Consider the following 25,162-nt stretch of genomic DNA (forward strand, 5'->3'; position numbering starts at 1 on the left):
CCCCTCTGCAGCACATTTGTTTTACTATGGTAAAGCTGCTATATAAATGCAAGTTGTTGTGCTGGGCAGATTCTATAATCATAGCATTCCAATTCTGAACTCAAGGCACCCAGTGTGATGCATCCATGCTGTCGTCAGATGCTTATTCCTCAGTTAGTTGGTATTTTAATGAGTCAGTTTCTGTCTCACTTTCAATTTGTGGTTGAACACTGGCCTATTTTGGCAGGAGTGTGAAATATGGAATCTTGCAGTAGCCAGTATAATCATTTTATTTTGCCCATGTTTATTTTTCGGTTGACATTGCTGTTTGAAAGCAGTCTGACCCAGGAGTGATTTGTTTTTTTTCCTGAAGTTCACTTGCTCCCCACCTCTCCTCATGCTGCCTCACGTTGGAGCCTGATCCTTTGTGATCTCCTCCCGCATGGGTCCATTTTTCATTGAGAGTTCAGATAAGTACTCTGACTATGTGAGGCATCACTGGCAAGTGCACTCCTCGCTCCACCCCTACACCACATGGATGCTGTCCAGTGGTAACTGATCTCTGGATAGCAGTCAGTCAAGCTCTCTCTGGTTTTCTCCCTACTGAGGCCACTGGAGCCAGATGCTTGACATGTTCTGTAGCTGGAAGTTACTGATCATAGACCTCCTTGTTTATAACCAGAGTTTCCAACATCTGCACTACTCACCTCCAGGCTGTCTGTTGGTTAACAAGTGTGGCCAGTCTGTGTAAATCACTGAGTTAACTCCTTGATTGTAGAGTGGCTACATAGAATGTACAGCACAGAAACAGATCATTCAGCCCAACTTGTCCGTGCTGGTGTTTATGCTTCACACAAGCCTCCTTCCCATTACCCTATCACCATCCTTCTATTCCTTTCTCCCTCGTCTGTTATTCTAGCTTCCCCTTAAATGTATCTACACTATTCACCTCAACCACTCCCTGTGGTAGCGTGTTCCACATTCTCACTACTCTCTGGGTAGAGAAGTTTCTCCTGAATTCTCTATGGCATTTATTAGTGACTATCATATTTATGGCTGCTAGTTTTGGTGTCTGCCTCTCGGGTGGAAAGATCTTGCTGATAAATGAATTTTATTAGTTTTGAGTTCTAATCTAGTGCTTTTCCTCACTCATCTGTTGTCTGACCCATCAGTTTTCCTCTGAATTCTGATTTCACCGTGTGGAGTTAACTACACGCTTTGTCCAGGAACTAACTAACCCGTGAGAGCTTTATGGAGGAATATGTCAGCCGCATGAGATGGGCTGGGGCTGTGATTAGATTAGCGTGGGGCTTTTCCACCTGAGCGTTGAGCAGCCGGGGAGCAGAGCTGTGTGAGACGTGTCCCTTGGAGATTAGCTGTTAGTCTCAAGGGTCTTTGAGCATTTTCTCAATTTTCCCTGTCCCCAGCCTCTCCTCTGTGTTCTCCCCATTCATCTCGTCAATTGCTTTCTGGCGTTCATCCTAAAGTTACGTTTTGCTAATCTTTATTTGTACCTTGGAGAATCATACAGCACGGAAAGAGGCCGTTCAGCCCATCATGCTTGAGCTGTCTCTTTGAAAGAGCTATTCGAAAAGGCCCGTTGCAACAGAGTCCCATCCCACCTTCACCTGGTGTCCACACCAGGCACTGTCCTTCCATCACAGCCTCAGCTGAGACCAGCTAAGTCACTGCAGAGAGATAATTGAAACCCCATGGAGCATGTGCTGTTCAGACCTATCACAGGACACTCAGCGAACCACTTGGATCTCTTGGGCAGTTCCGTGTTGCTTGGTGCTGAGTATGGATACTTGTGTCCGGTCTTCTAGTTCTGACCGTGTGAGAAATTAGTGCAATTCAGATGTTTGTGAGTCAAAGAACAAAGATAATTACAGCACAGGAACAGGCCCTTCGGCCCTCCAAGCCTGCGCCGATCCAGATCCTCTCTCTAAACATGTTGCCTATTTTCTAAGGTTCTGTATCTCTTTTCTTCCTGCCCATTCATGTATCTGTTTAGATACATCTTAAAAGACTCCATCGTGCCCGCATCTACCACCTCCGCTGGCAATGCGTTCCAGGTGCCCACCACCCTCTGCGTAAAGAACTTTCCACGCATATCCCCCCTAAACTTTTCCCCTTTCACTTTGAACTCGTGTCCTCTAGTAATTGAAACGCCCACTCTGGGAAAAAGCCTCTTGCTATCCACCCTGTCTATACCTCTCATGATTTTGTACACCTCAATCAGGTCCCCCCTCAACCTCCGTCTTTCTAATGAAAATAATCCTAATCTGCTCAACCTCTCTTCATAGCTAGCGCCCTCCATACCAGGCAACATCCTGGTGAACCTCCTCTGCACCCTCTCCAAAGCATCCACATCCTTTTGATAATGTGGCGACCAGAACTGTACGCAGTATTCCAAATGTGGCCGAACCAAAGTCCTATACAACTGTAACATGACCTGCCAACTCTTGTACTCAATGCCCCGTCCGATGAAGGAAAGCATGCCGTATGCCTTCTTGACCACTCTATTGACCTGCGTTGCCACCTTCAGGGAACAGTGGACCTGAACACCCAAATCTCTCTGGACATCAATTTTCCCCAGGACTTTTCCATTTACTGTATAGTTCACTCTTGAATTGGATCTTCCAAAATGCATCACCTCGCATTTGCCCTGATTGAACTCCATCTGCCATTTCTCTGCCCAACTCTCCAATCTATCTATATTCTGCTGTATTCTCTGACAGTCCCCTTCACTATCTGCTACTCCACCAATCTTAGTGTCGTCTGCAAATTTGCTAATCAGTCCACCTATACTTTCCTCCAAATCATTAATGTATATCACAAACAACAGGGGTCCCAGCACGGATCCCTGTGGAACACCACTGGTCACACGTCTCCATTTTGAAAAACTCCCTTCTACTGCTACTCTCTGTCTCCTGTTGCCCAGCCAGTTCTTTATCCATCTAGCTAGTACACCTTGGACCCCAAGCGCCTTCACTTTCTCCATCAGCCTGCCATGGGGAACCTTATCAAACGCCTTACTGAAGTCCATGTATATGACATCGACAGCCCTTCCCTCATCAATCAACTTTGTCACTTCCTCAAAGAATTCTATTAAGTTGGTAAGACATGACCTTCCCTGCACAAAACCATGTTGCCTATCACTGATGAGCCCATTTTCTTCCAAATGGGAATAGATCCTATCCCTCAGTATCTTCTCCAGCAGCTTCCCTACCACTGACGTCAGGCTCACCGGTCTATAATTACCTGGATTATCCCTGCTACCCTTCTTAAACAAGGGGACAACATTAGCAATTCTCCAGTCCTCCGGGACCTCACCCGTGTTTAAGGATGCTGCAAAGATATCTGTTAAGGCCCCAGCTATTTCCTCTCTCGCTTCCCTCAGTAACCTGGGATAGATCCCATCCGGACCTGGGGACTTGTCCACCTTAATGCCCTTTAGAATACCCAACACTTCCTCCCTCCTTATGCCGACTTGACCTAGAGTAATCAAACATCTGTTCCTAACCTCAACATCCGTCATGTCCCTCTCCTCGGTGAATACCGATGCAAAGTACTCGTTTAGAATCTCACCCATTTTCTCTGAGTCCAAGCATAACATTCCTCCTTTGTCCTTTAGTGGGCCAATCCTTTCTCTAGTTACCCTCTTTCTCCTTATATATGAATAAAAGGCTTTGGGATTTTCCTTAACCCTGTTTGCTAAAGATATTTCATGACCCCTTTTAGCCCTCTTAATTCCTCGTTTCAGATTGGTCCTACATTCCCGATATTCTTTCAAAGCTTCGTCTTTCAGCAGCCGCCTAGACCTTATGTATGCTTCCTTTTTCCTCTTAGCTAGTCTCACAATTTCACCTGTCATCCATGGTTCCCTAATCTTGCCATTTCTATCCCTCATTTTCACAGGAACATGTCTCTCCTGCACGCTAATCAACCTCTCTTTAAAAGCCTCCCACATATCACATGTGGATTTACCTTCAAACAGCTGCTCCCAATCTACATTTCCCAGCTCCTGCCGAATTTTGGTGTAGTTGGCCTTCCTCCAATTTAGCACTCTCCCTTTTGGACCACTCTCGTCTTTGTCCATGAGTATTTTAAAGCTTACGGAATTGTGATCACTATTCCCAAAGTAGTCCCCTACTGAAACTTCAACAACCTGGCCGGGCTCATTCCCCAACACCAGGTCCAGTATGGCCCCTTCCCGAGTTGGACTATTTACATACTGCTCTAGAAAACCCTCCTGGATGCTCCTTACAAATTCTGCTCCATCTGGACCTCTAACACTAAGCGAATCCCAGTCAATGTTGGGAAAATTAAAATCTCCTATCACCACCACCCTGTTGCTCCTACATCTTTCCATAATCTGTTTACATATTTGTACCTCTATCTCACGCTCACTGTTGGGAGGCCTGTAGTACAGCCCCAACATTGTTACCGCACCCTTCCTATTTCTGAGTTCTGTCCATATTGCTTCACTGCTCGAGTCCTCCATAGTGCCCTCCTTCAGCACAGCTGTGATATCCTCTTTGACCAGTAATGCAACTCCTCCACCCCTTTTACCTCCCTCTCTATCCCGCCTGAAGCATCGATATCCTGGGATATTTAGTTGCCAATCATGCCCTTCCCTCAACCAAGTCTCAGTAATAGCAATAACATCATACTCCCAGGTACTAATCCAAGCCCTAAGTTCATCTGCCTTACCTACTACACTTCTTGCATTAAAACAAATGCACCTCAGACCACCAGTCCCTTTATATTCATCATCTGCTCCCTGCCTGCTCTTCCCCTTAGTCACACTGACTTCATTATCTAGTTCCTTACAGGCTTTTGTTACTACCTCCTTACTGTCAACTGACCTCAATTGGTTCCCATCCCCCTGCCACATTAGTTTAAACCCTCCCCAACAGCGTTAGCAAAAGCACCTCCAAGGACATTGGTTCCAGTCCGGCCCAGGTGTAGACCGTCCAATTTGTAATAGTCCCACCTCCCCCAGAACCGGTCCCAATGTCCCAAAAATCTGAACCCCTCCTTCCTGCACCATCTCTCAAGCCACGCATTCATCCTGACTATTCTTTCATTTTTACTCTGACTATCACGTGGCACTGGTAGTAATCCTGAGATTACTACCTTTGAGGTCCTACTTTTTAACTTGGCTCCTAACTCCCTAAACTCTGCATGTAGGACCTCATCCCGTTTTTTACCTATATCATTAGTGCCTATGTGCACAATGACAACTGGCTGTTCACCCTCCCCCTTTAGAATGTTCTGCAGCCGATCTGAGACGTCCCTGACCCGTGCACCTGGGAGGCAACATACCATTCGGGAGCCTCGTTTTCGACCACAGAACCGCCTATCTACTCCCCTTACAATCGAATCCCCTACGACTATAGCCCTTCCACTCTTTTTCCCGCCCTTCGGAACAGCAGAGCCAGCCACGGTGCCATGGACCTGGCTACTGCTGCCTTCCCCTGGTGAGCCATCTCCCTCAACAGTATCCAAAAGGGTATACTTGTTTTGGAGGGAGATGACCGCAGGGGACTCCTGCGCTGCCTTCCTGCTCTTTCTCTGCCTTTTGGTCACCCATTCCCTTTCTCCCTCAGCAATCCTAATCTGCGGTGTGACCAATTCACTAAACGTGCTATCCACGACCTCCTCAGCATCGCGCATGCTCCAAAGTGAGTCCATCCGCAGCTCGAGAGCCGTCATGCGGTCTAACAAGAGCTGCAGCTGGACACACTTCCTGCACGTGAAGGAGTCAGGGTCATCAGCCATGTCCCTGAGCTCCCACATTGAGCAAGAGGAGCATGATACGGGTCTGAGATCTCCTGCCATTTTTAATCTTAAGTTTAAACTTAGTTAAATGAAAAAGGAACGAAAAGTTTTTACCAATCACAAGTCATGTGTCATGGGATTGTGGACTCACAGTCAGCCTGCGGGGAGTGTCTGTTGTTCTGTGTGCGTGTCCTGTCCTGTCCATTGTCTGTTTTGCACATCTACTTTATGCAGATGCCCTTGAAAGTGCTGCCACCAGAAAGGATCATAGGAAATAGGAGCAGGCGTAGGCCATTTGGCCTGTCGAGCCTGCTCTGCCATTCAAACAGATCATGGTTGATCGTCTACCTCTATACTGTTTTTCCCCCACTATCCCCATAACCCTTGATGTTATTAGTATTCCGAAATCTAGCGATTTCTGTCCTGAACATACTCAATTATTGAGCTTCCATAAGCCCTCTGGGGTAGAGAATTCCACAAATTCACCACCTTCTGAGTAAAGAAATTGTTCCTCATCTCAATCTTAAATGGCCTGCCCCTTATTCTGAGACTGTGTCCCCTTGTTCTAGACTCACCACCAGAGGAAACATCCTATCCACATCCACCCTGTCACACATTTTATAGCAGAGCACTTAGAGAACAGTAGTAGAAACAGGCAGAGTCAGCATGTTAATCTGAGTTCTTTTTGCCTTCAGTCTGGTTCAGTAAATATACCGAGTCGGATGTGTAGGTAAAATCAATTACTTTATTTGCGCAGTCGCCAGCGGACTTACTCTAATGCAACAACACTGACTCCACCCAGAGTCTGTCTGAATCAGTGCGGTACAATTCGACTTCACCCACGTGGTGACATGCAGTACATCTGTTACTGAGGTTAACGATACACTCCATTCTCAATACATACTTGTTACTAATAAAATATTGTTTTGTACCAGCAAGATAAAACAAAGCGGATAAGCAAGCTAATTAGCAAGAGCATAGGAATCATCAATAACCATGCAGGTCTCACTCCCTACATGGATTATGAGTTCTGTTTCTACCTTGTGACAAGTAATTGCGGCGCATCCTGCTATCTCTATTAGGTGTACATTCCTGAGTGTTTCGTGCAGTCTGCAGCTACATCAAGTAGTGGCAGTTCACGAAGATAAGAGGGGCCTAGCATTCCTTATCACTCACACAGGGATGGACATCATTTGATTCACAGGAGTCTGTTCCAAACCACAGGGAGTCACACAATCAGGCCATAAAGAACAGATGTCCTTGCAATTACCAGTGTCGGCTAGTCTTTACAGTCTCACACGCTCTGCCTTTACTTTTAACTATTTCATTGTGGTTTCTGCCACTTAAAATCAAAGCTCAGCAGAGCTACTATTCCTAACTTGGCTATATTTCCCATTAAGCATAGTGCCATGCCTTTCTGCTCACTTCCACAAGCATGGATTTACGAAAGGGAAATCGTGCTTGACAAATCTACTAGAATTTTTCGAGGATGTAACTAGTAGAGTTAATGAGGTTTATTTGGACTTTCAGAAGGCTTTCGACAAAGTCCCACATAAGAGATTAGCATGTAAAATTAAAGCGCATGGGATTAGGGTTAGTGTATTGCGATGGATAGAAAATTGGTTGGCAGACAGGAAACAAAGAGTGATAAAATGGGTCTTTTTCCGAATGGCAGGCAGTGGGGTACTGCAGGGATCAGTGCTAGGACCCCAGCTATTCGCAATATCTTCTTCTTTGGCCTCCTTGTCTCGAGAGACAATGGGTAAGCGCCTAGAGGTGGTCAATGGTTTGTGGAGCACCGCCTGGAGTGGCTATAAAGGCCAATTCTAGAGTGACAGTCTCTTCCACAGGTGCTACAGATAAAATTGTTTGTCAGGGCTGTTACACAGTTGGCTCACTCCATACACTTCTGTCTTTTTTTCCTGCCAACTGCTAAGTCTTTTTGACTCGCCACTCTTTAGCCCCGCCTTTATGGCTGTCCACAGCTCTGGCGATCACTGGCAACTGACTCCCACGACTTGTGTTCAATGTCACAGGACTTCATGTCACGTTTGCAGACGTCTTTAAATCAGAGACATGGACGGCCAGTGGGTCTGATACCAGTGACGAGCTCGCTGTACAATGCATCCTTGGGGATCCTGCCATCTTTTATGTGGCTCACGTGGCCGAGCCATCTCAAGTGCTGCTGGCTCAGTAGTGTGCATATGGTGGGGATGTTGGCTGCCTCGAGGACTTCTGCATTGGAGATACACTCCAGCTACCTGATGCCAAGGATTCTCCGGAGGCAGCGAAATGGAATGAGTTGAGACGTCACTCTTGGCTGACATACGTTGTCCAGGCCTCGCTGCCGTAGAGCAAGGTACTGAGGACGCAGGCTTGAAACACTCGGACTTTTGTGATCCATGTCAATGTGCCATTTTCCCACACTCTCTTGGCCAGTCTGGACATAGCAGTGGACGCCTTTCCCATGCGCTTCTTGATTTCTGCATTGAGAGACAGGTTGCTGGTGATAGTTGAGCCTAGGTAGGTGAACTCTTGAACCACTTCCAGAGCGTGGTCGCCAATATTGATAGATGGAGCATTTCTGACTTTCTGCCCCGTGATGTTCGTTTTCTTGAGGCTGATGGTTAGGCCAAATTCGTTGCAGGCAGCCACAATCATGTCGATGAGTCTCTTCAGTGTGAGATGTTAAAGCAGCATCGTCAGCAAAGAGGAGTTCCCTGATGCGGACTTTCCGTACTTTGGTCTTTGCTCTAAGACGGGCAAGGTTGAACAATCTGCCATCTGATCATGTGTGGAGGAAAATTCCTTCTGAAGGCTTGAACGCATGTGAGAGCAGCAGGGAGAAGAAGATCCCAAACAGTGTAGGTGCGAGAACACAGCCCTGTTTTATGCCACTCAGGATAGGAAAGGGGTCTGATGGGGCATCGCTATGCTGAATTGTGCCTTTCATATTGTCATGGAATGAGGTGATGATACTTAGTAGCTTTGGTGAATATCCGATCTTTTCTAGTAGTCTGAGGAGACCACGTCTGCTGACGAGGTCAAAGGCTTTGGTGAGATCTATGAAAGCAACGTAGAGGGGCATCTGTTGTTCGCGGCCATTCTCCTGTAGCTGGCGAAGGGAGAACAGCATGTTCCAATGATGGATCTCTCTGCTCGAAAGCCGCACTGTGCCTCAGGGTAGACACGCTCAGCCAGCTTCTGGAGTCTGTTTAAAACGACTCGAGCAAAGACTTTCCCCACTATGCTGAGCAGGGAGATTCCACAGTAGTTGTTGCAATCACCGCGGTCATCCTTGTTCTTATAGAGGGTGATGATATTGGCATCGCTCATGTTCTGTGATACTGCTCCCTCATCCCAGCACAGGCAAAGCAGTTCATGGAGTGCTGAGAGTATAGCAGGCTTGGCACTCTTGATTATTTCAGGGGTAATGTAATTTTTCCAGGGGCTTTTCCACTGGCTAGAGAATCAATGACATCACTGAGTTCAGATTTTGTTGGCTGTTCGTCCAGCCATGACTGGCAGAGGCAATATACATTAATGATTTAGATGAGGGAACTAAATGTAACATCTCCAAATTTGCAGATGACACAAAACTGGGTGGGAGGGTGAGTTGTGAGGAGGATGCAGTGAGGCTTCAGGGTGACTTGGACAAGTTGAGTGAGAGGGTTAATGCATGGCAGATGCAGTATAATGTGGATAAATGTGAGGTTATCCACTTTGTTAGCAAAAACAGGAAGGCAGATTATTATCTGAACGGCAATAAACTGAGAGAGGGGAATATGCAGCGAGACCTGGGTGTTCTCGTACACCAGTCGCTGAAGTTAAGCATGCAGGTGCAACAGGCAGTAAAAAAGGCAAATGGTATGTTGGCCTTCACAGCGAGAGGATTCGAGTACAGAAACAGGGATGTCTTGCTGCAATTATACAGGGCCTTGGTGAGGCCACACCTGGAATATTGTGTGCAGTTTTGGCCTCCTTATCTGAGGAAGGATGTTCTTGCTATGGAAGGAGTGCAGCAAAGGTTTACCAGACTGATTCCTGGGATGGCGGGACTGACATATGAGGAGAGGTTGAGTCGGATTGGATTATATTCGCTGGAGTTCAGAAAAGTGAGGGGGGATCTCAGAAACCTATAAAATTCTAACAGGACTTGACAGGGTAGATGCAGGAAGGATGTTCCCGATGGGGGAGTCCAGAACCAGGGGTCATAGTCTAAGGATACGGGGTAAACCTTTCCGGACTGAGATGAGAAATTTCTTCACCCAGAGACTGGTGAGCCTGTGGAATTTGCTACCACAGAAAGCCGTTGAGGCCAAAACATTGTATATTTTCAAAAAGGAGTTAGATATAGCTCCTGGATCAAAGGATATGGGGTGAAAGCCGGGACAGGTTACTGAGTTGGATGGTCAGCCATGATCATAATGAATGGCGGAGCAGGCTCGAAGGGCTAAATGGCCTGGGAGCAGAGTGGAGCGGCGGCTGGCGGACCTGAGAGGAATCTGATCCGGAGCGGCGGATGGAGGAACCTGATCCGGAGCGGCGGCTGGTGGACCTGCGTGGAACCTGATCCGGAGCGACGGCTGGTGGACCTGCGTGGAACCTGATCCGGAGCGGCGGCTGGCAGACCTGCGAGGAACCTGATCCGGAGCGGTGGCTGATGGACCTGCGAGGAAGCTGATCCGGAGCGGTGGCTGATGGACCTGCGAGGAAGCTGATCCGGAGCGGTGGCTGATGGACCTGCGAGGAAGCTGATCCGGAGCGGCGGCTGGCAGACCTGCGAGGAACCTGATCCGGAGCGGCGGCTGGCAGACCTGCGTGGAACCTGATCCGGAGCGGTGGCTGGTGGACCTGCAAGGAATCTGATCCGGAGCGGTGGCTGGTGGACCTGCAAGGAATCTGATCCGAAGCGGTGGCTGGTGGACCTGCGAGGAACCTGATCCGGAGCGGTGGCTGGCGGACCTGCGAGGAACCTGATCCGGAGCGGTGGCTGGCGGATCTGCGAGGAACCTGATCCGGAGCGGTGGCTGGCGGACCTGCGAGGAACCTGATCCGGAGCGGCGGCTGGCGGACCTGCGAGGAACCTGATCCGGAGTGGCGGCTGGCGGACCTGCGAGGAACCTGATCCGGAGCGGCGGCTGGCGGACCTGCGAGGAACCTGATCCGGAGCGGCGGCTGGCGGACCTGCGAGGAACCTGATCCGGAGCGGCGGCTGGCGGACCTGCGAGGAAGCTGATCCGGAGCGGCGGCTGATTCCCTGTGTGTCTCATCGCGTGCTGAGACTCGAAAAGAGGAAAAAAAACTTAATGACATCACGGGAATTCTGCAAGGTGATTGGTTGTGTAAGTAACAGCTGTTAGTGCATTTAAATTGCTTAAAAAAGGGGAGTTTTTTTTTAAAAAAACCTCAAGTGTAATTTATTCAGGACTTTAGATTGTAGTGGCTAGTGTTTGGAGTAGAACAAGACCTCTAGTGTAATTAGTATTTTTTAAAGGGAGTAACTAAATTAATTTAAATGGACGCTTCCAGTGTCCCTGACAACCATGTGTGCAGGAAGTGTATCCATCTGCAGCTACTGGCTACCCGCATTACAGAGCTAGAGCTGCGGGTGGATTCACTGTGGAGCATCCGCGATGCTGAGGACATTGTGGATAACACGTTTAGAGAGGTGGTCACACCACAGTTAATGGCAGCACAGGCAGAAAAGGGATGGGTGACCACCAGGCAGAGAGTGGGCGCAGGCAGGTAGTACAGGAGTCCCCTGTGGCCATCCCCCTCTCAAACAGATATACCGCTTTGGATACTGTTGGGGGGGGATGACATCCCAGGGGAAAGCAGCAACAGCCAAGTCTGTGGCACCAAGGATTGCTCTGCTGCACAGCAGGGAGGAAAAAGGAGTGGAAGAGCTATAGTGATAGGAGATTCTATTGTAAGGGGTACAGATTGGCATTTCTGTGGCCGCAAACGTGACTCCAGGATGGTATGTTGCCTCCCTGGTGCTAGGGTCAAGGATATCACGGAGCGGCTGCAGGACATTCTGAAGGGGGAGGGTGAGCAGCCAGAGGTTGTGGTACACATTGGTACCAACGACATAAGTAGAAAAAGGGATGAGGTCCTGCAACAAGAATTTAGGGAGCTAGGTAGCAGATTAAAAAGCAGGACCTCTAAGGTTGTAATCTCTGGATTACTCCTGGTGCCACGTGCTAATGAGTTTAGAAATAGGAGGATAGAGCAGATGAATGCATGGCTGAGGAGATGGTGCAGGAGGGAGGGCTTTAGTTTCCTGGATCACTGGGTCTGTTCCTGGCAAAGGTGGGATCTGTACAAGTTGGACGGGTTGCGCCTGAACCGGAATGGGACAAGCATCCTTAGTTTAGTTTAGAGATACAGCACTGAAACAGGCCCTTCGGCCCACCGAGTCTGTGCCGACCATCAACCACCCATTTATACTAATGCTACACTAATCCCATATTCCTACCACATCCCCACCTGTCCCTATATTTCCCTACCACCTGCCTATACTAGTGGCAATTTATAATGGCCAATTTACCTACCAACCTGCAAGTCTTTTGGCATGTGGGAGGAAACTGGAGCACCCGGAGAAAACCCACGCAGACACAGGGAGAACTTGCAAACTCCACACAGGCAGTACCCAGAATTGAACCCGGGTCGCTGGAGCTGTGAGGCTGCGGTGCTAACCACTGCGCCACCATGCCGCCCTTGCTGGGAGATTTGCTAGTTCTGTTGGGGGGGGTGGGGATGGTGTTTAAACTGATTTGACAGGGGGATGGGTTACAGAGTGGAGGTACAGTAAGGGGTAATATAGTACAGAAAGTGAGTCTGCCTAGAAGGCAGAGCAAATATAGACCTGGTAACGCACAAGGGAAAAATGCAAGGTTGGATTACATCTATTTCAATGCAAAGAGTCTTACTAGTAAGGCAGATGAATTGAGGGTGTTGATTGGCACATGGGATTATGATATTGCTATTACAGAGACATGGTTGAGGGAGGGACAGGACTGGCAGCTCAATATTCCAGGGTATAGAATCTTCAGGCGCGACGGGAGGGAATAAAAGAGGAGGTGGCATTGCACTGTTGATCAAGGAGTCAATTACTGCAGTAAGGAGGGATGACATCTTATAAGGTTCCTCAAATGAGGCCATTTGTGTAGAACTTAAAAACAAAAAGGGGGCAATCGCTTGGCTGGGTGTCTACTACAGGCCTCCAAACAGTCAGGAAGAGATAGAGGAGCAAATCTCTGAGAGGTGTGAAAATAATAGGGTAATAATTAGGAGGGGATTTCAACTTCCCCAATATTAACTGGGATAGTCTTAGTGCAAAAGGCTTAAAAGGGGTGGAATTCTTAAAATGCATGCAGGAGAGCTTTTTGAGCCAGTATGTAGAAAGTCCTACAAGGGAAGGGGCAGTACTGGACCTAATCTTACGGAATGAAGCCAGTCAAGTGGTAGAAGTGTCAGTGGGGGAGCATTTCGGGGATAGTGACCATAACTCTAAGATTTAAGGTAGTTATGGAAAGGACAAAGATGGACCAGATATAAAGGTACTGAATTGGGGGAAGGCCGATTTCAATATGATGACAGGATCCGGCCAAAGTGGACTGGGAGCAGCTACTTGTAGGAAAGTCTACATCAGATCAGTGGGAGTCATTCAAAGAGGAAATAGTGAGAGTCCAGAGCCAACAAGTACCCATTAACGTGAAGGGTAGCACCAACAAGTCCAGGGAACCCTAGATGTCAAGGGATATAGAGCATTGGATCAGGAAAAAAAAGGAGGCTTACGGCAGATCCCAAGCGCTGAAAACAGTGGAGGCACTGGAGGAGTATAGAAAGTGTAGGGTGGCTCTTAAAAAAAAAAAGTAATTAGGAGAGCGAAGGGGGGCATGAAAAAACACTGGCGGGCAACATAAAGGAAAATCCCAAGGTGTTTTATAAGTGTATTAAGGGTAAGAGGATAACCAGGGAAAGAGTAGGGCCCATTAGGGACCAACATGGCAATCTTTGTGTGGAGCCGGAGGGCATAGGTGAGATTTTCACTATGGAGAAGGACAATGTAGGTGTAGAGATCAGGGAGGGGGATTGTGATATACTTGAACACATTAGCATTGAAAGGGAGGAATACTAGTTGTTTTAGCAGGCTTAAAAGTGAATAAATCCTCAGGCCCAGATGAGATGTATCCCAGACTGTTATGTGAGGCAAGGGAGGAAATAGGGGCTTTGACACAAATTTTCAAATCCCCTCTGGTGACAGGAGAGGTACCAGAGGACTGGAAGACAGCGAATGTGGTACCATTATTCAAGAAGGATAGCAGGGATAAACCAGGTAATTACAGGCCAGTGAGTCTAACATCAGTGGTTGGGAAAATATTGGAAAAAATTCTGAGGGACAGGATTAATCTCCACTTGGAGAGGCAGGGATTAATCAGGGATAGCATGTCTTTGTCGGGGGAGATCGTGTCTAACTAACTTGATTGAATTTTTCGAGGAGGTGACTAGATATGTAGATGAGGGTAAGGCTTTTGATAAGGTCCCGCATGGGAGATTGGTTAAGAAGGTAAGAGCCCATGGGATCCAGGGCAGTTTGGCAAATTGGATCCAAAATTGGCTTCGTGGCAGGAGGCAGAGGGTAATGGTCGAGGACTGTTTTTGCGATTGGAAGTCTTTGACCAGTGGTGTACCACAGGAATCGGTGCTGGGACCCTTGCTGTTTGTAGTGTGCATTATTAATTTAGACGTGAATATTGGAGGTATGATCAGTAAGTTCGCAGATGACACAAAAATTGATGGTGTTGTAAATAGTGAGGAGGAAATCCTTAGATTCCAGGGAGATATAGATGGGCTGGTAAGATGGGCAGAGCAGTGGCAAATGGAATTTAATCCTGAAAAGTGTGAGGTGATGCATTTTGGGAGGACTAACAAGGCAAGGGAATATACAATGGATGGTAGGACCCTAGGAAGTACAGAAAGTCAGAGTGACCTTGGTGTACTTGTCCATAGATCACTGAAGTCAGCAGCACAGGTAGATAAGGTGGTTAGGAAGACATATGGGATACTTGCCTTTTTTAGCCAAGGCATAGAATATAAGAGCAGGGAGGGTATGATGGAGCTGTATAAAACGCTAGTTAGGCCACAGCTGGAGTACTGTGTACAGTTCTGGTCACCACACTATGGGAAGGATGTGATTGCATTGGAGAGGGTGCAGAGGAGATTTACCAGGATGTTGCCTGGGCTGGAGCATTTCAGCTATGAAGAAAGACAGGATAGGCTAGGGTTGTTTTCCTTGGAGCAGAGAAGGCTGAGGGGAGATATGATTGAGGTGTACAAGATTATGAGGGGCATTGATAGGTTAGATAGGAGGAAACTTTTCCCTTAGCAGAGGGGTCAAGAACCAGGGGACATAGATTTAGGGTAAGGGGCAGGGGATTTAGGGAAGATTTTTTCACCCAGAGGGTGGTTGGAATCTGGAACGCACTGTCTGAAGGGATGGTGGGAGGCAGGAACCCTCACAACATTTAAGAAGTATTTTGATAACCACTTGAAATGCCATAGCATACAGGGCTACGGGCCAAGTGCAGGAATATGGGATTAGAATAGTTGGGTGCTATATGGCTGGCACAGACATGATGGGCTGAAGGGCCTGTTTCTGTGCTGTATAACTCTGACTTTATGACCTACTCCTCCTATTTTCTATGTTTCTATGACTGCGAAAGAGCATTTTACCTATTGCCACTCCCCTGCCTTCTCTCTGTAATCCTGCACATTCTTCCTTTTCAGATAACCATCCAATTCCCTCTTGAATGCATTGATTGAATCTGTCTCCACCACACTGAGTTCCAGATCCTAACCACTCGCTACGTGAAAAAGGTTTTCCTCATGTTGCTATTGCTTCTTTTGTCAATTACCTTAAATCTGTGCCCTCGTGTTCTTGATCCTTCCACCAATGGATCCTTCCCAAAGCCTTTTATTCATATATAAGGTGCAAGAGGGTAACTAGAGAAAGGATTGGCCCACTGAAGGACAAAGGAGGAAAATTATGCGTGGAGTCAGAGAAAATGGGTGAGATTCTAAATGAGTACTTTGCATCGGTATTCACCGAGGAGAGGGACATGACGGATGTTGAGGTTAGGGATAGATGTTTGATTACTCTAGGTCAAGTCGGCATAAGGAGGGAGGAAGTGTTGGGTATTCTAAAAGGCATTAAGGTGGACAAGTCCCCAGGTCCGGATGGGATCTATCCCAGGTTACTGAGGGAAGCGAGAGAGGAAATAGCTGGGGCCTTAACAGATATCTTTGCAGCATCCTTCAACACGGGTGAGGTCCCGGAGGACTGGAGAATTGCTAATGTTGTCCCCTTGTTTAAGAAGGGTAGCAGGGATAATCCAGGTAATTATAGACTGGTGAGTCTGACGTCAGTGGTAGGGAAGCTGCTGGAGAAGATACTGAAGGATAGGATCTATTCCCATTTGGAAGAAAATGGGCTTATCAGTGATAGGCAACATGGTTTTGTGCAGGGAAGGTCATGTCTTACCAACTTAATAGAATTCTTTGAGGAAGTGACAAAGTTGATTGATGAGGGAAGGGCTGTAGATGTCATATACATGGACTTCAGTAAGGCATTTGATAAGGTTCCCCATGGTAGGTTGATGGAGAAAGTGAAGTTGCATGGGGTCCAAGGTGTACTAGCTAGATGGATAAAGAACTGGCTGGGCAACAGGAGACAGAGAGTAGCAGTGGAAGGGAGTTTCTCAAAATGGAGACGTGTGACCAGTGGTGTTCCACAGGGATCCGTGCTGGGACCACTGTTTGTGATATGCATAAATGATTTGGAGGAAAGTATAGGTGGTCTGATTAGCAAGTTTGCAGACGACACTAAGATTGGTGGAGTAGCAGATAGTGAAGGGGACTGTCAGAGAATACAGCAGAATATAGATAGATTGGAGAGTTGGGCAGAGAAATGGCAGATGGAGTTCAATCAGGGCAAATGCGAGGTGATGCATTTTGGAAGATCCAATTCAAGAGTGAATTTAACAATAAATGGAAAAGTCCTGGGGAAAATTGATGTACAGAGAGATTTGGGCGTTCAGGTCCATTGTTCCCTGAAGGTGGCAACGCAGGTCAATAGAGTGGTCATGAAGGCATACGGCATGCTTTCCTTCATTGAACGGGGTATTGAGTACAAGAGTTGGCAGGTCATGTTACAGTTGTATAAGACTTTGGTTCGGCCACATTTGGAATACTGCGTGCAGTTCTGGTCGCCACATTACCAAAAGGACGTAGATGCTTTGGAGAGGGTGCAGAGGAGGTTCACCAGGATGTTGCCTGGTATGGAGGTCGCTAGCTATGAAGAGAGGTTGAGTAGATTAAGATTATTTTCATTAGAAAGACGGAGGTTGAGGGGGGACCTGATTGAGGTGTACAAAATCATGAGAGGTATAGACAGGGTGGATAGCAAGAAGCTTTTTCTCAGAGTGGGGGATTCAATTACTAGGGGTCACTAGTTCAAAGTGAGAGGGGAAAAGTTTAGGGGGGATATGCGTGGAAAGTTCTTTACGCAGAGGGTGGTGGGTGCCTGGAACGCGTTGCCAGCGGAGGTGGTAGACGCGGGCACGATAGCGTCTTTTAAGATGTATCTAGACAGATACATGAATGGGCAGGAAGCAAAGAGATACAGTCCCTTAGAAAATAGGCGACAGGTTTAGATAGAGGATCTGGATCGGCGCAGGCTTGGAGGGCCGAAGGGCCTGTTCCTGTGCTGTAATTTTCTTTGTTCTTTGTTTCTTTGGGAACAGTTTTTCTCTCCCTACTCTGTCCAGACCCCTCATGATTTTGAATCTCCTCTCAACCTTCTCATCCAAAGTAAACAGTCCCAACTTCTTCAGTCTGTCCACATAACTGAAGGGTCCTCATCCCTGGAATCATTCTCCTGAATCTTTTCTGCACTCTCTCCAGTGTCTTCACAAATTTCCTAAAGTGTGGCGCCCAAACCTGGACACGATACTCCACTTGAGGCATTGCATTTGTTGCGGGGGTGGTGATGGGGGTTGTGGAATTAAAGTTCAAAGTGTGATTTAAATTCTCAGCCCTGCCTCCTGCTCCCTGAAGTTCTGTTGGTGCTGAGTAGAAAGCAACGTCGGATCATTCCCATTGATGGGTTCCTATTACGTGGAGTTCTTGCTCGAGGATTTTTGTCAGACATTGTGATCAGGAACTCTCGCCCAGTGATGGCGGAAAAGAGAGAAAGGACTTCAATTTCTCGAGCATCTTTCACAACTTCAGGACATCCCAAAGCATTTTACTGACAGTGAAGTACTTTTGAGGTTTCATCACTGTTGTAATATAGGGATATTTCTACTCAGATTGGCGAATGGGGAGCTGGCAATCTTGAACTAGATGAATGTCTTCAGTAGAAATCACTGGCCACAGATGTTGCTATGGCAACACCATTTTAGCCGTGTACATTAATATTTAATGGAAAACGTCTTGTACACGGCCCAGGGAAATCTACTTCACGTGTATCTTTACTGAACAAACACTTGCCTCCATGCAGTTAGCAAAGACTTTCAACAACTAATAAATGTGCGAGCAATCTGTTTTACCGATCTCCATTTTACCAATAAACGTCTAAAGGTTAAAGTTGGCACGGTGTGAGCTTGAATATTGAGATTACATGACCCACTGATTTTGTTATTGAGGTACAGTACTGGTGGAGACAGGCCTGCCACAAACACTGGGGCACAATAGTGGTGGGGACAGGTCTGCCACTGTATAACACTGGGATATAGTACTGGTGGGGACAGGTCTGTCACTATAACACTGGGGTACAATACTGGTGGGGGCAGGTCTGTCAATGTATAACACTGGGGTACAGTACTGGTGAATACATGTCTATCACTAATACTGGGTTACAGTACCGGTGGGGACAGTTCTGTCACTAACCGGAGTACAGTACTGGTGGGGACAGGTCTGTCACTAACCGGAGTACAATACTCGGGACAGGTCTGTCACTAACCGGAGTACAGTACTGGTGGGGACAGGTCTGTCACTAACCGGAGTACAGTACTGGTGGGGACAGGTCTAACCGGAGTACAGTACTCGGGACAGGTCTGTCACTAACCGGAGTACAGTACTGGTGGGGACAGGTCTGTCACTAACCAGAGTACAGTACTGGTGGGGACAGGTCTGTCACTAACCGGAGTACAGTACTGGTGGGGACAGGTCTAACCGGAGTACAGTACTCGGGACAGGTCTGTCACTAACCGGAGTACAGTACTGGTGGGGACAGGTCTGTCACTAACCAGAGTACAGTACTGGTGGGGACAGGTCTGTCACTAACCAGAGTACAGTACTGGTGGGGACAGGTCTGTCACTAACCAGAGTACAGTACTGGTGGGGACAGGTCTGTCACTAACCAGAGTACAGTACTGGTGGGGACAGGTCTGTCACTAACCGGAGTACAGTACTGGTGGGGACAGGTCTGTCACTAACCGGAGTACAGTACTCGGGACAGGTCTGTCACTAACCGGAGTACAGTACTGGTGGGGACAGGTCTGTCACTAACCGGAGTACAGTACTGGTGGGGACAGGTCTGTCACTAACCGGAGTACAGTACTGGTGGGGACAGGTCTGTCACTAACCGGAGTACAGTACTGGTGGGGACAGGTCTAACCGGAGTACAGTACTGGTGGGGACAGGTCTAACCGGAGTACAGTACTGGTGGGGACAGGTCTAACCGGAGTACAGTACTCGGGACAGGTCTGTCACTAACCGGAGTACAGTACTGGTGGGGACAGGTCTGTCACTAACCGGAGTACAGTACTGGTGGGGACAGGTCTAACCGGAGTACAGTACTGGTGGGGACAGGTCTAACCGGAGTACAGTACTCGGGACAGGTCTGTCACTAACCGGAGTACAGTACTGGTGGGGACAGGTCTGTCACTAACCGGAGTACAGTACTGGTGGGGACAGGTCTAACCGGAGTACAGTACTCGGGACAGGTCTGTCACTAACCGGAGTACAGTACTGGTGGGGACAGGTCTGTCACTAACCAGAGTACAGTACTGGTGGGGACAGGTCTGTCACTGGTGGTGGGATCAATGTGAAAGTGTTGAATAAGATTATCGAATGTCTAGTGTGTTGGTACCACTGCTGCTGCAGGGGCTGATCTGTGCTCATAACTTGAAGTTCTGTATGTTTTTGCTGCTCTAATTCAGATTTCTCTTTCCAGTTTCTGCGGATGACCAAACAGTATCTGCCTCACCTTGCCCGTCTGTGTCTAATAAGCACCTTTCTGGAGGACGGTATTCGCATGTGGTTTCAGTGGAATGAACAGCGGGATTACATCGAGTCCACCTGGAATTTTAGCTATTTCCCAGCTACCTGCTTTGTGCTGATCAATCTCTTGGGGCAATTAGGTAAGTGGCGGTCAATTATTGTTTTCATTTTTACCATATTGTGTTGGATCTTGATTTATTTATATGTTTCCTATTCCACAGGTGGATGCATCATGATATTAAGTAGACATTGTGTACAATATGCCTGCTTTGGACTTTTTGGGATTATAGGATTGCAGGTAAGCTGCTTTTAACAATTAGTAACTTGAACCTCAGGTCCGTAGCTGGAGTCCAGACTCTGTGGGTCCGTTGTTGTAATCTCCTCCAGGATTTAAAATGTGTTTAAGTACTTCCCTATACCTAATGGTGCAGGGATGACAGGTCCAAGAAAATTGCAATCTGTCTGTCATTAGAGACTGACCTCGGTGTGTCCCTGAGTCAGTAGGGGAACTATCCACCCAGATTCCCACTCCTTATCGCATTCCAGTGCTTCCTGCTGGAAAGTGCGAATTGGACTTGGTTCTGACCCACAGTTGAATAGCGCACCTGAAATTGAGTTTTTTCTTCAAAAGAAAAATCTCTCATTTCGGTGTGTTGTCTGTACCATTATTGCTGTTACTTGAACAGAAGTGTGGCTTAGATTTCTCCACCCTTCCTCTTGAGTTTCATTTAATAGACTCCCCACCCTGAGCCCTCTCTGTTTCATAATTTGAGTCAGTGTTGGTGCTTTGAGGAACTGCCATGAAACAAGCAACAGAACTGCCCATGTTGGTGTTCAGTGGAAGGTGGGGGCTGAGAGATGGTGGTCTTGACTTCTGCTCAGGGCTCCCAACAAACTCATGCCCTCCCTTGAGCTGAATTAGATTGTAGCTGATCGTTAGTGCAATTCCATTTACCCACCCCCCACCCTTTGCTCTGGGACCCAGCCCCTGTTTAAATAGTTAAACCATGTGGAAATTTTCTATTGACTTGGGAGGGAGCCTTCAGAATCTTCATTATCCCTGTGCCTGTAACCAACACCCCTCCCTTTGCCCAGTGGGTGAAAGCTCCCTTCAACGTGAGGGTGGCGGGGGTGGGGGGGCGGGTGTCCAGTGTGGAGGCTGGTGGACACTAACTGCTCTGTTTCTTTGGTTTCAGACTGTGGCCTACAGTATTTTATGGGATCTGAAGTTCCTGATGAGGTGCGTGTCTTACCCTCGCGCTCTGCTGCCTGCCTTACTGCCGTGCTTTGCTGTGCAGTTCAGCATATCCCCCACAGTCACGACACTGTAATGAGGAGGGTGGGTAGTGAACCTGCAGGGAGCACTAATGGCTGTGCGTTAAAACAAGCAGGGGCAACCAGGTACATTTGACAAGATGCACTGCAAAGGCAGGTCAGACTGTCAGGTGTGGAAAGATGGGACGGGATGGGTGTTGGGGAGGTTGAAGGTGAAAGTGGCGTAGCAAGCTGATGAGGTTCAGGGGAGAACTCCGGGGTTCACTAAAGACCGTTAGGGACGGAAACCTGGTGTCCTTATTCTATCTGGGCCTATGTGACTCCAGACCTACACCAACATGGTTGACTTTTAACTGCCCTCTGAAGTGGTCACTCAGTTGGATCAAACCTATTACCCAGGGGTCAAGAAAGCAGCCCACCACCATCATCTCAGGGCAACACGGGGTTGAGCAAATGCTGACCTTGCCAGTGGTGCCCACATCCTGAGAATGAATAAACCATTGTGGGGGGGTGGCGGGGACGAGTTGTTGCTTTCAGGGATGCGCGAGTAGCAACAACAACAAAAAAACTAGATGTTGGTACTGTATAGTATGCCAGGTCCCAGGTATTGACGCCCTGTGTTAATGCTCTGTCCCTTTCTCTGGTTAGGAACCTCGCCCTCGGGGGTGGCTTGCTGCTGTTGCTGGCTGAGTCCCGGTCAGAAGGTAAAAGTATGTTTGCCGGCGTTCCGACAATCAGCGAGAGCTCCCCAAAACAGTACATGCAGCTGGGAGGCCGTGTGCTGCTCATCCTGATGTTCATGACCTTGCTGCATTTTAACGCCAGCTTCTTCTCGGTGAGTCTGGAAACAAAGCCAGTGTACTGAGTAGCAAGTATATTTAATTAATGGCAGATTGAAAAGGACATATGGCAGTCATAGCATGAACAAGCTAACTCACTCAGCACAATCCTTGTGCTCAACAATGGCCCAGTAACTTTAAAAAGTTAGTGATTAATACAGCAAAAACCATGTTACCCAATCCTGCTGGGAGGAGTGTTGAGCTCAGGGCTGTCTCCCTTCTCTACCTCTACATTTGGGACTTCTGGTACTGTTTTATTTTTGGCTCTACTTTTCCATTTACACCTCCTTTAGATCCATCTTTTGTTCCTTTACTTATCCCATTACCACCTCCTTTTGCCTTGTGTCATCCCTTTTGTCATTTAATCCTGCCTTCCCTGCACCCTATCACAAACTTTGTTCTCTCCGTTTTCCGACACTCTACTTGCTTAAAACCTGTTACATCTGTGATTTTTTCCAGTTTCAACAAAAGGTAATTGGCCTGAAACGTTAACTCTGGTTTCTCTCTCCACAGATGCTGCCAGACCTGCTGAATATTTCCAGCATTTTCTGTTTTTATTTCAGATTTCCAGCACCCGCAGTATTTTGCTTTTGTAATTCTTTGTAAGATGTGGTGCCCCATGTGGCCTAATTGTCAACTGGCCCTCAGTGCTAGACTTGTAGAGACAGACTGGGAGAATTGGGTGAGCAGGTGTCTAAACTGAAATCCCAGCAAGACTCAGCACAGCACTGGGGAGAGGGGGTTACTGACAGAGAGCCAATGTTAATGTTGCTTATTTATCCCAATCTGATGCAGTGTGTGTTTTTGATCCTCTCTATGCAGATTATCCAGAACGTGGTGGGAACAGCTTTGATTGTCCTGGTGGCAGTTGGCTTCAAAACTAAGCTGGCGGCTCTGACCCTGGTCATCTGGCTCTTCAGCCTCAACCTCTACTTCAACGCCTTCTGGACAATCCCAACCTACAAGCCCATGCACGACTTCCTGAAGTACGACTTCTTCCAGAGCATGTCTGTAATCGGGGGGCTCCTGCTAGTGGTTGCCCTTGGCCCTGGTGGCGTCTCGATGGACGAGAAGAAGAAAGAGTGGTGATTGGTGTAATGTCTCCAGAACCGCAGCTTCCCATCTCCTCTTTCCCCTCCCCTTTCTTCTCTCTTCCCCCCCCCCCCCCCCCCTTCCCATCTCCCCTCTCTCCCCACCGTTTTGTACAGTTTGTGTACTTTTACCCAGATTTCAATGCATTTGCATATTCAGGGCATGTATTGCTGCACCTGCTCAAATTGGTAACCTCACAAAGCACAGCATTATTTTTGGGTTTCAGATATAAAAGAAAACTGAGTAAATTTAAAATGTCCCAACAGAAAAATATTTACAGTTCAGATTTTTAACTGGCTGTGCATTAAAGAATTCTAGCCCTCCCTTTTTTTAAAAAATGGTTAAAATAAAGTCCCAGTTCGGGCTGCTGCTAATGTGCAGAGTTACCTCTCTTTCTCTATTCTCATCCAGAGAGGAATTAAGGGAAGGAGTTGGAATATTCTTCCACCCTCTCAAGTCACGATCTCTAACTGTTGACAAACTTCTTATTTAATTACATTTCAGTATAAATGGGTATGTTCTCTGGTAGGGTTGGAACAAAATCTCTTAAATTAAAAGAACACTAAACTCTGCCAAAGTGAGGTACCCTTGTTTAAATCCTCACACCCTCCTTGGGTCTGCATTTGTATGCAACCTGATAGCTTAGGATTGGGAGATTCAATTGCAAGTTGATGCAGTGTTGCTCCCTCCTCCCCCTATGAGTGCAGTTCCAATACTTGCTGCTAACCAAAGCTTTTCACCCCCTCCTCCGAGCAGAGGAGGGGAGCGGGTATCATGGGACATGCATTCAAAGGCTGCATTACCAAGCCCAGCCCCTCTTGCGAAAGGATTGAAAATGGACAATGTAATGTGGTTAATGGGCAAAGCAGGCTAGGAAGCTCAGGAAGGGCTAGGGTTCCATTTCCCTGGTGTGCGTAGAGATAATGATTGGAGCTGAGCAGCAGTCAGATCATTAGATGGTCATAATGCCCCCTTGTGCTAAGGGTTAAGGAGGGGAAAATCAACCAGGATTCGTGGTCATCTAATGCTTCATGTGTACTGGATTGGCTTGACTGATACCCCTGCTCCATCTCCCATAGTTGAATACCCAGTTGTCACTGTCCAGGCTCATGCCCCTGTTGGTTGAGATAATGATGATGACCAGCGCCTGTTGAAACTGTATCCCAGCCATAGACAGCCCTTCAGGAGAGGGATAATGCTGAATTTCACTGCCACCACCAGAATAGATGTGCATTAAAACACACGGAGGGCAGCTCAACAGTGGATGGCCTGCTACATTTCTAAGTGAAGGTTGTAGTGGGGTTCTGATTATGTTAACAATGCATTTGGTATTAACTTCAGCAGCCACACTGCTGTTGGGTATTGCTTTTTTAAAGTGAATCTTACTGGGGACATGCACATCCCGATTCCCAAAGAACTATTCTCGGCTACAGTCTCCAGGGCATCTGTTTTTAAAAGTGGTTGCACCATTTCTCTCTCATCTTTCCCTTGATTTGAGTTTTGGTATTCAGTTAGTGTTTAGTAGCCTGCCTTGCAGAATTGAGTGGCAATTCATTGGTGGTCCCTGGAAAAGTATGATTGTTTTTAACAAAATAAAAAAAACTTTAAAAATGTCCATGATTGACAGTTGCCCCCAGGCTTTGCTCCTGGGTCAGTGCTTCTAGGCCTGATCACTGCACTGACTCCTGCACAGAAGTATGTATAGAACACGAGGAGTGGAATGACCTCGGCAGATAAATAGCCAGTTGATGCTCACTGTTCAGGTTTGCATGTGATGTGGGCATCCAGCACCCAAGAAACTGGAGATTCTTGACAAAAGTCAACTTCAGGAGAGGAGGGACAGGGAAGGATTTATTTATGAAATACAGCAATAAAGACGGACTCTTGTTCTTAAGACA

General features: G+C 47.4%; 1 protein-coding gene across 4 annotated transcripts in view; it reads left to right on the plus strand.

Annotated features, from left to right (window-relative positions):
• LOC137347562 (surfeit locus protein 4) overlaps nucleotides 1-25,162 on the plus strand; it is a 29,374-nt gene extending 4,212 nt beyond the window's left edge. For 3 of the 4 annotated variants that reach the window (XM_068012047.1, XM_068012048.1, XM_068012050.1), the window contains exons 2-6: nucleotides 20,012-20,198; nucleotides 20,280-20,356; nucleotides 21,255-21,298; nucleotides 21,982-22,168; nucleotides 22,995-25,162. In XM_068012047.1, coding sequence (XP_067868148.1) covers nucleotides 20,012-20,198; nucleotides 20,280-20,356; nucleotides 21,255-21,298; nucleotides 21,982-22,168; nucleotides 22,995-23,261 — 762 coding nt within the window. In that variant the 3' untranslated portion in view covers nucleotides 23,262-25,162. Of the gene's footprint in view, nucleotides 1-15,584; nucleotides 15,652-20,011; nucleotides 20,199-20,279; nucleotides 20,357-21,254; nucleotides 21,299-21,981; nucleotides 22,169-22,994 lie in introns of those variants that run through there. The other variant, XM_068012049.1, reaches the window with a different exon arrangement.

The sequence above is a fragment of the Heterodontus francisci genome, chromosome 32, assembly GCF_036365525.1.
Source record: "Heterodontus francisci isolate sHetFra1 chromosome 32, sHetFra1.hap1, whole genome shotgun sequence".
NCBI classification, from domain to species: domain Eukaryota; kingdom Metazoa; phylum Chordata; class Chondrichthyes; order Heterodontiformes; family Heterodontidae; genus Heterodontus; species Heterodontus francisci.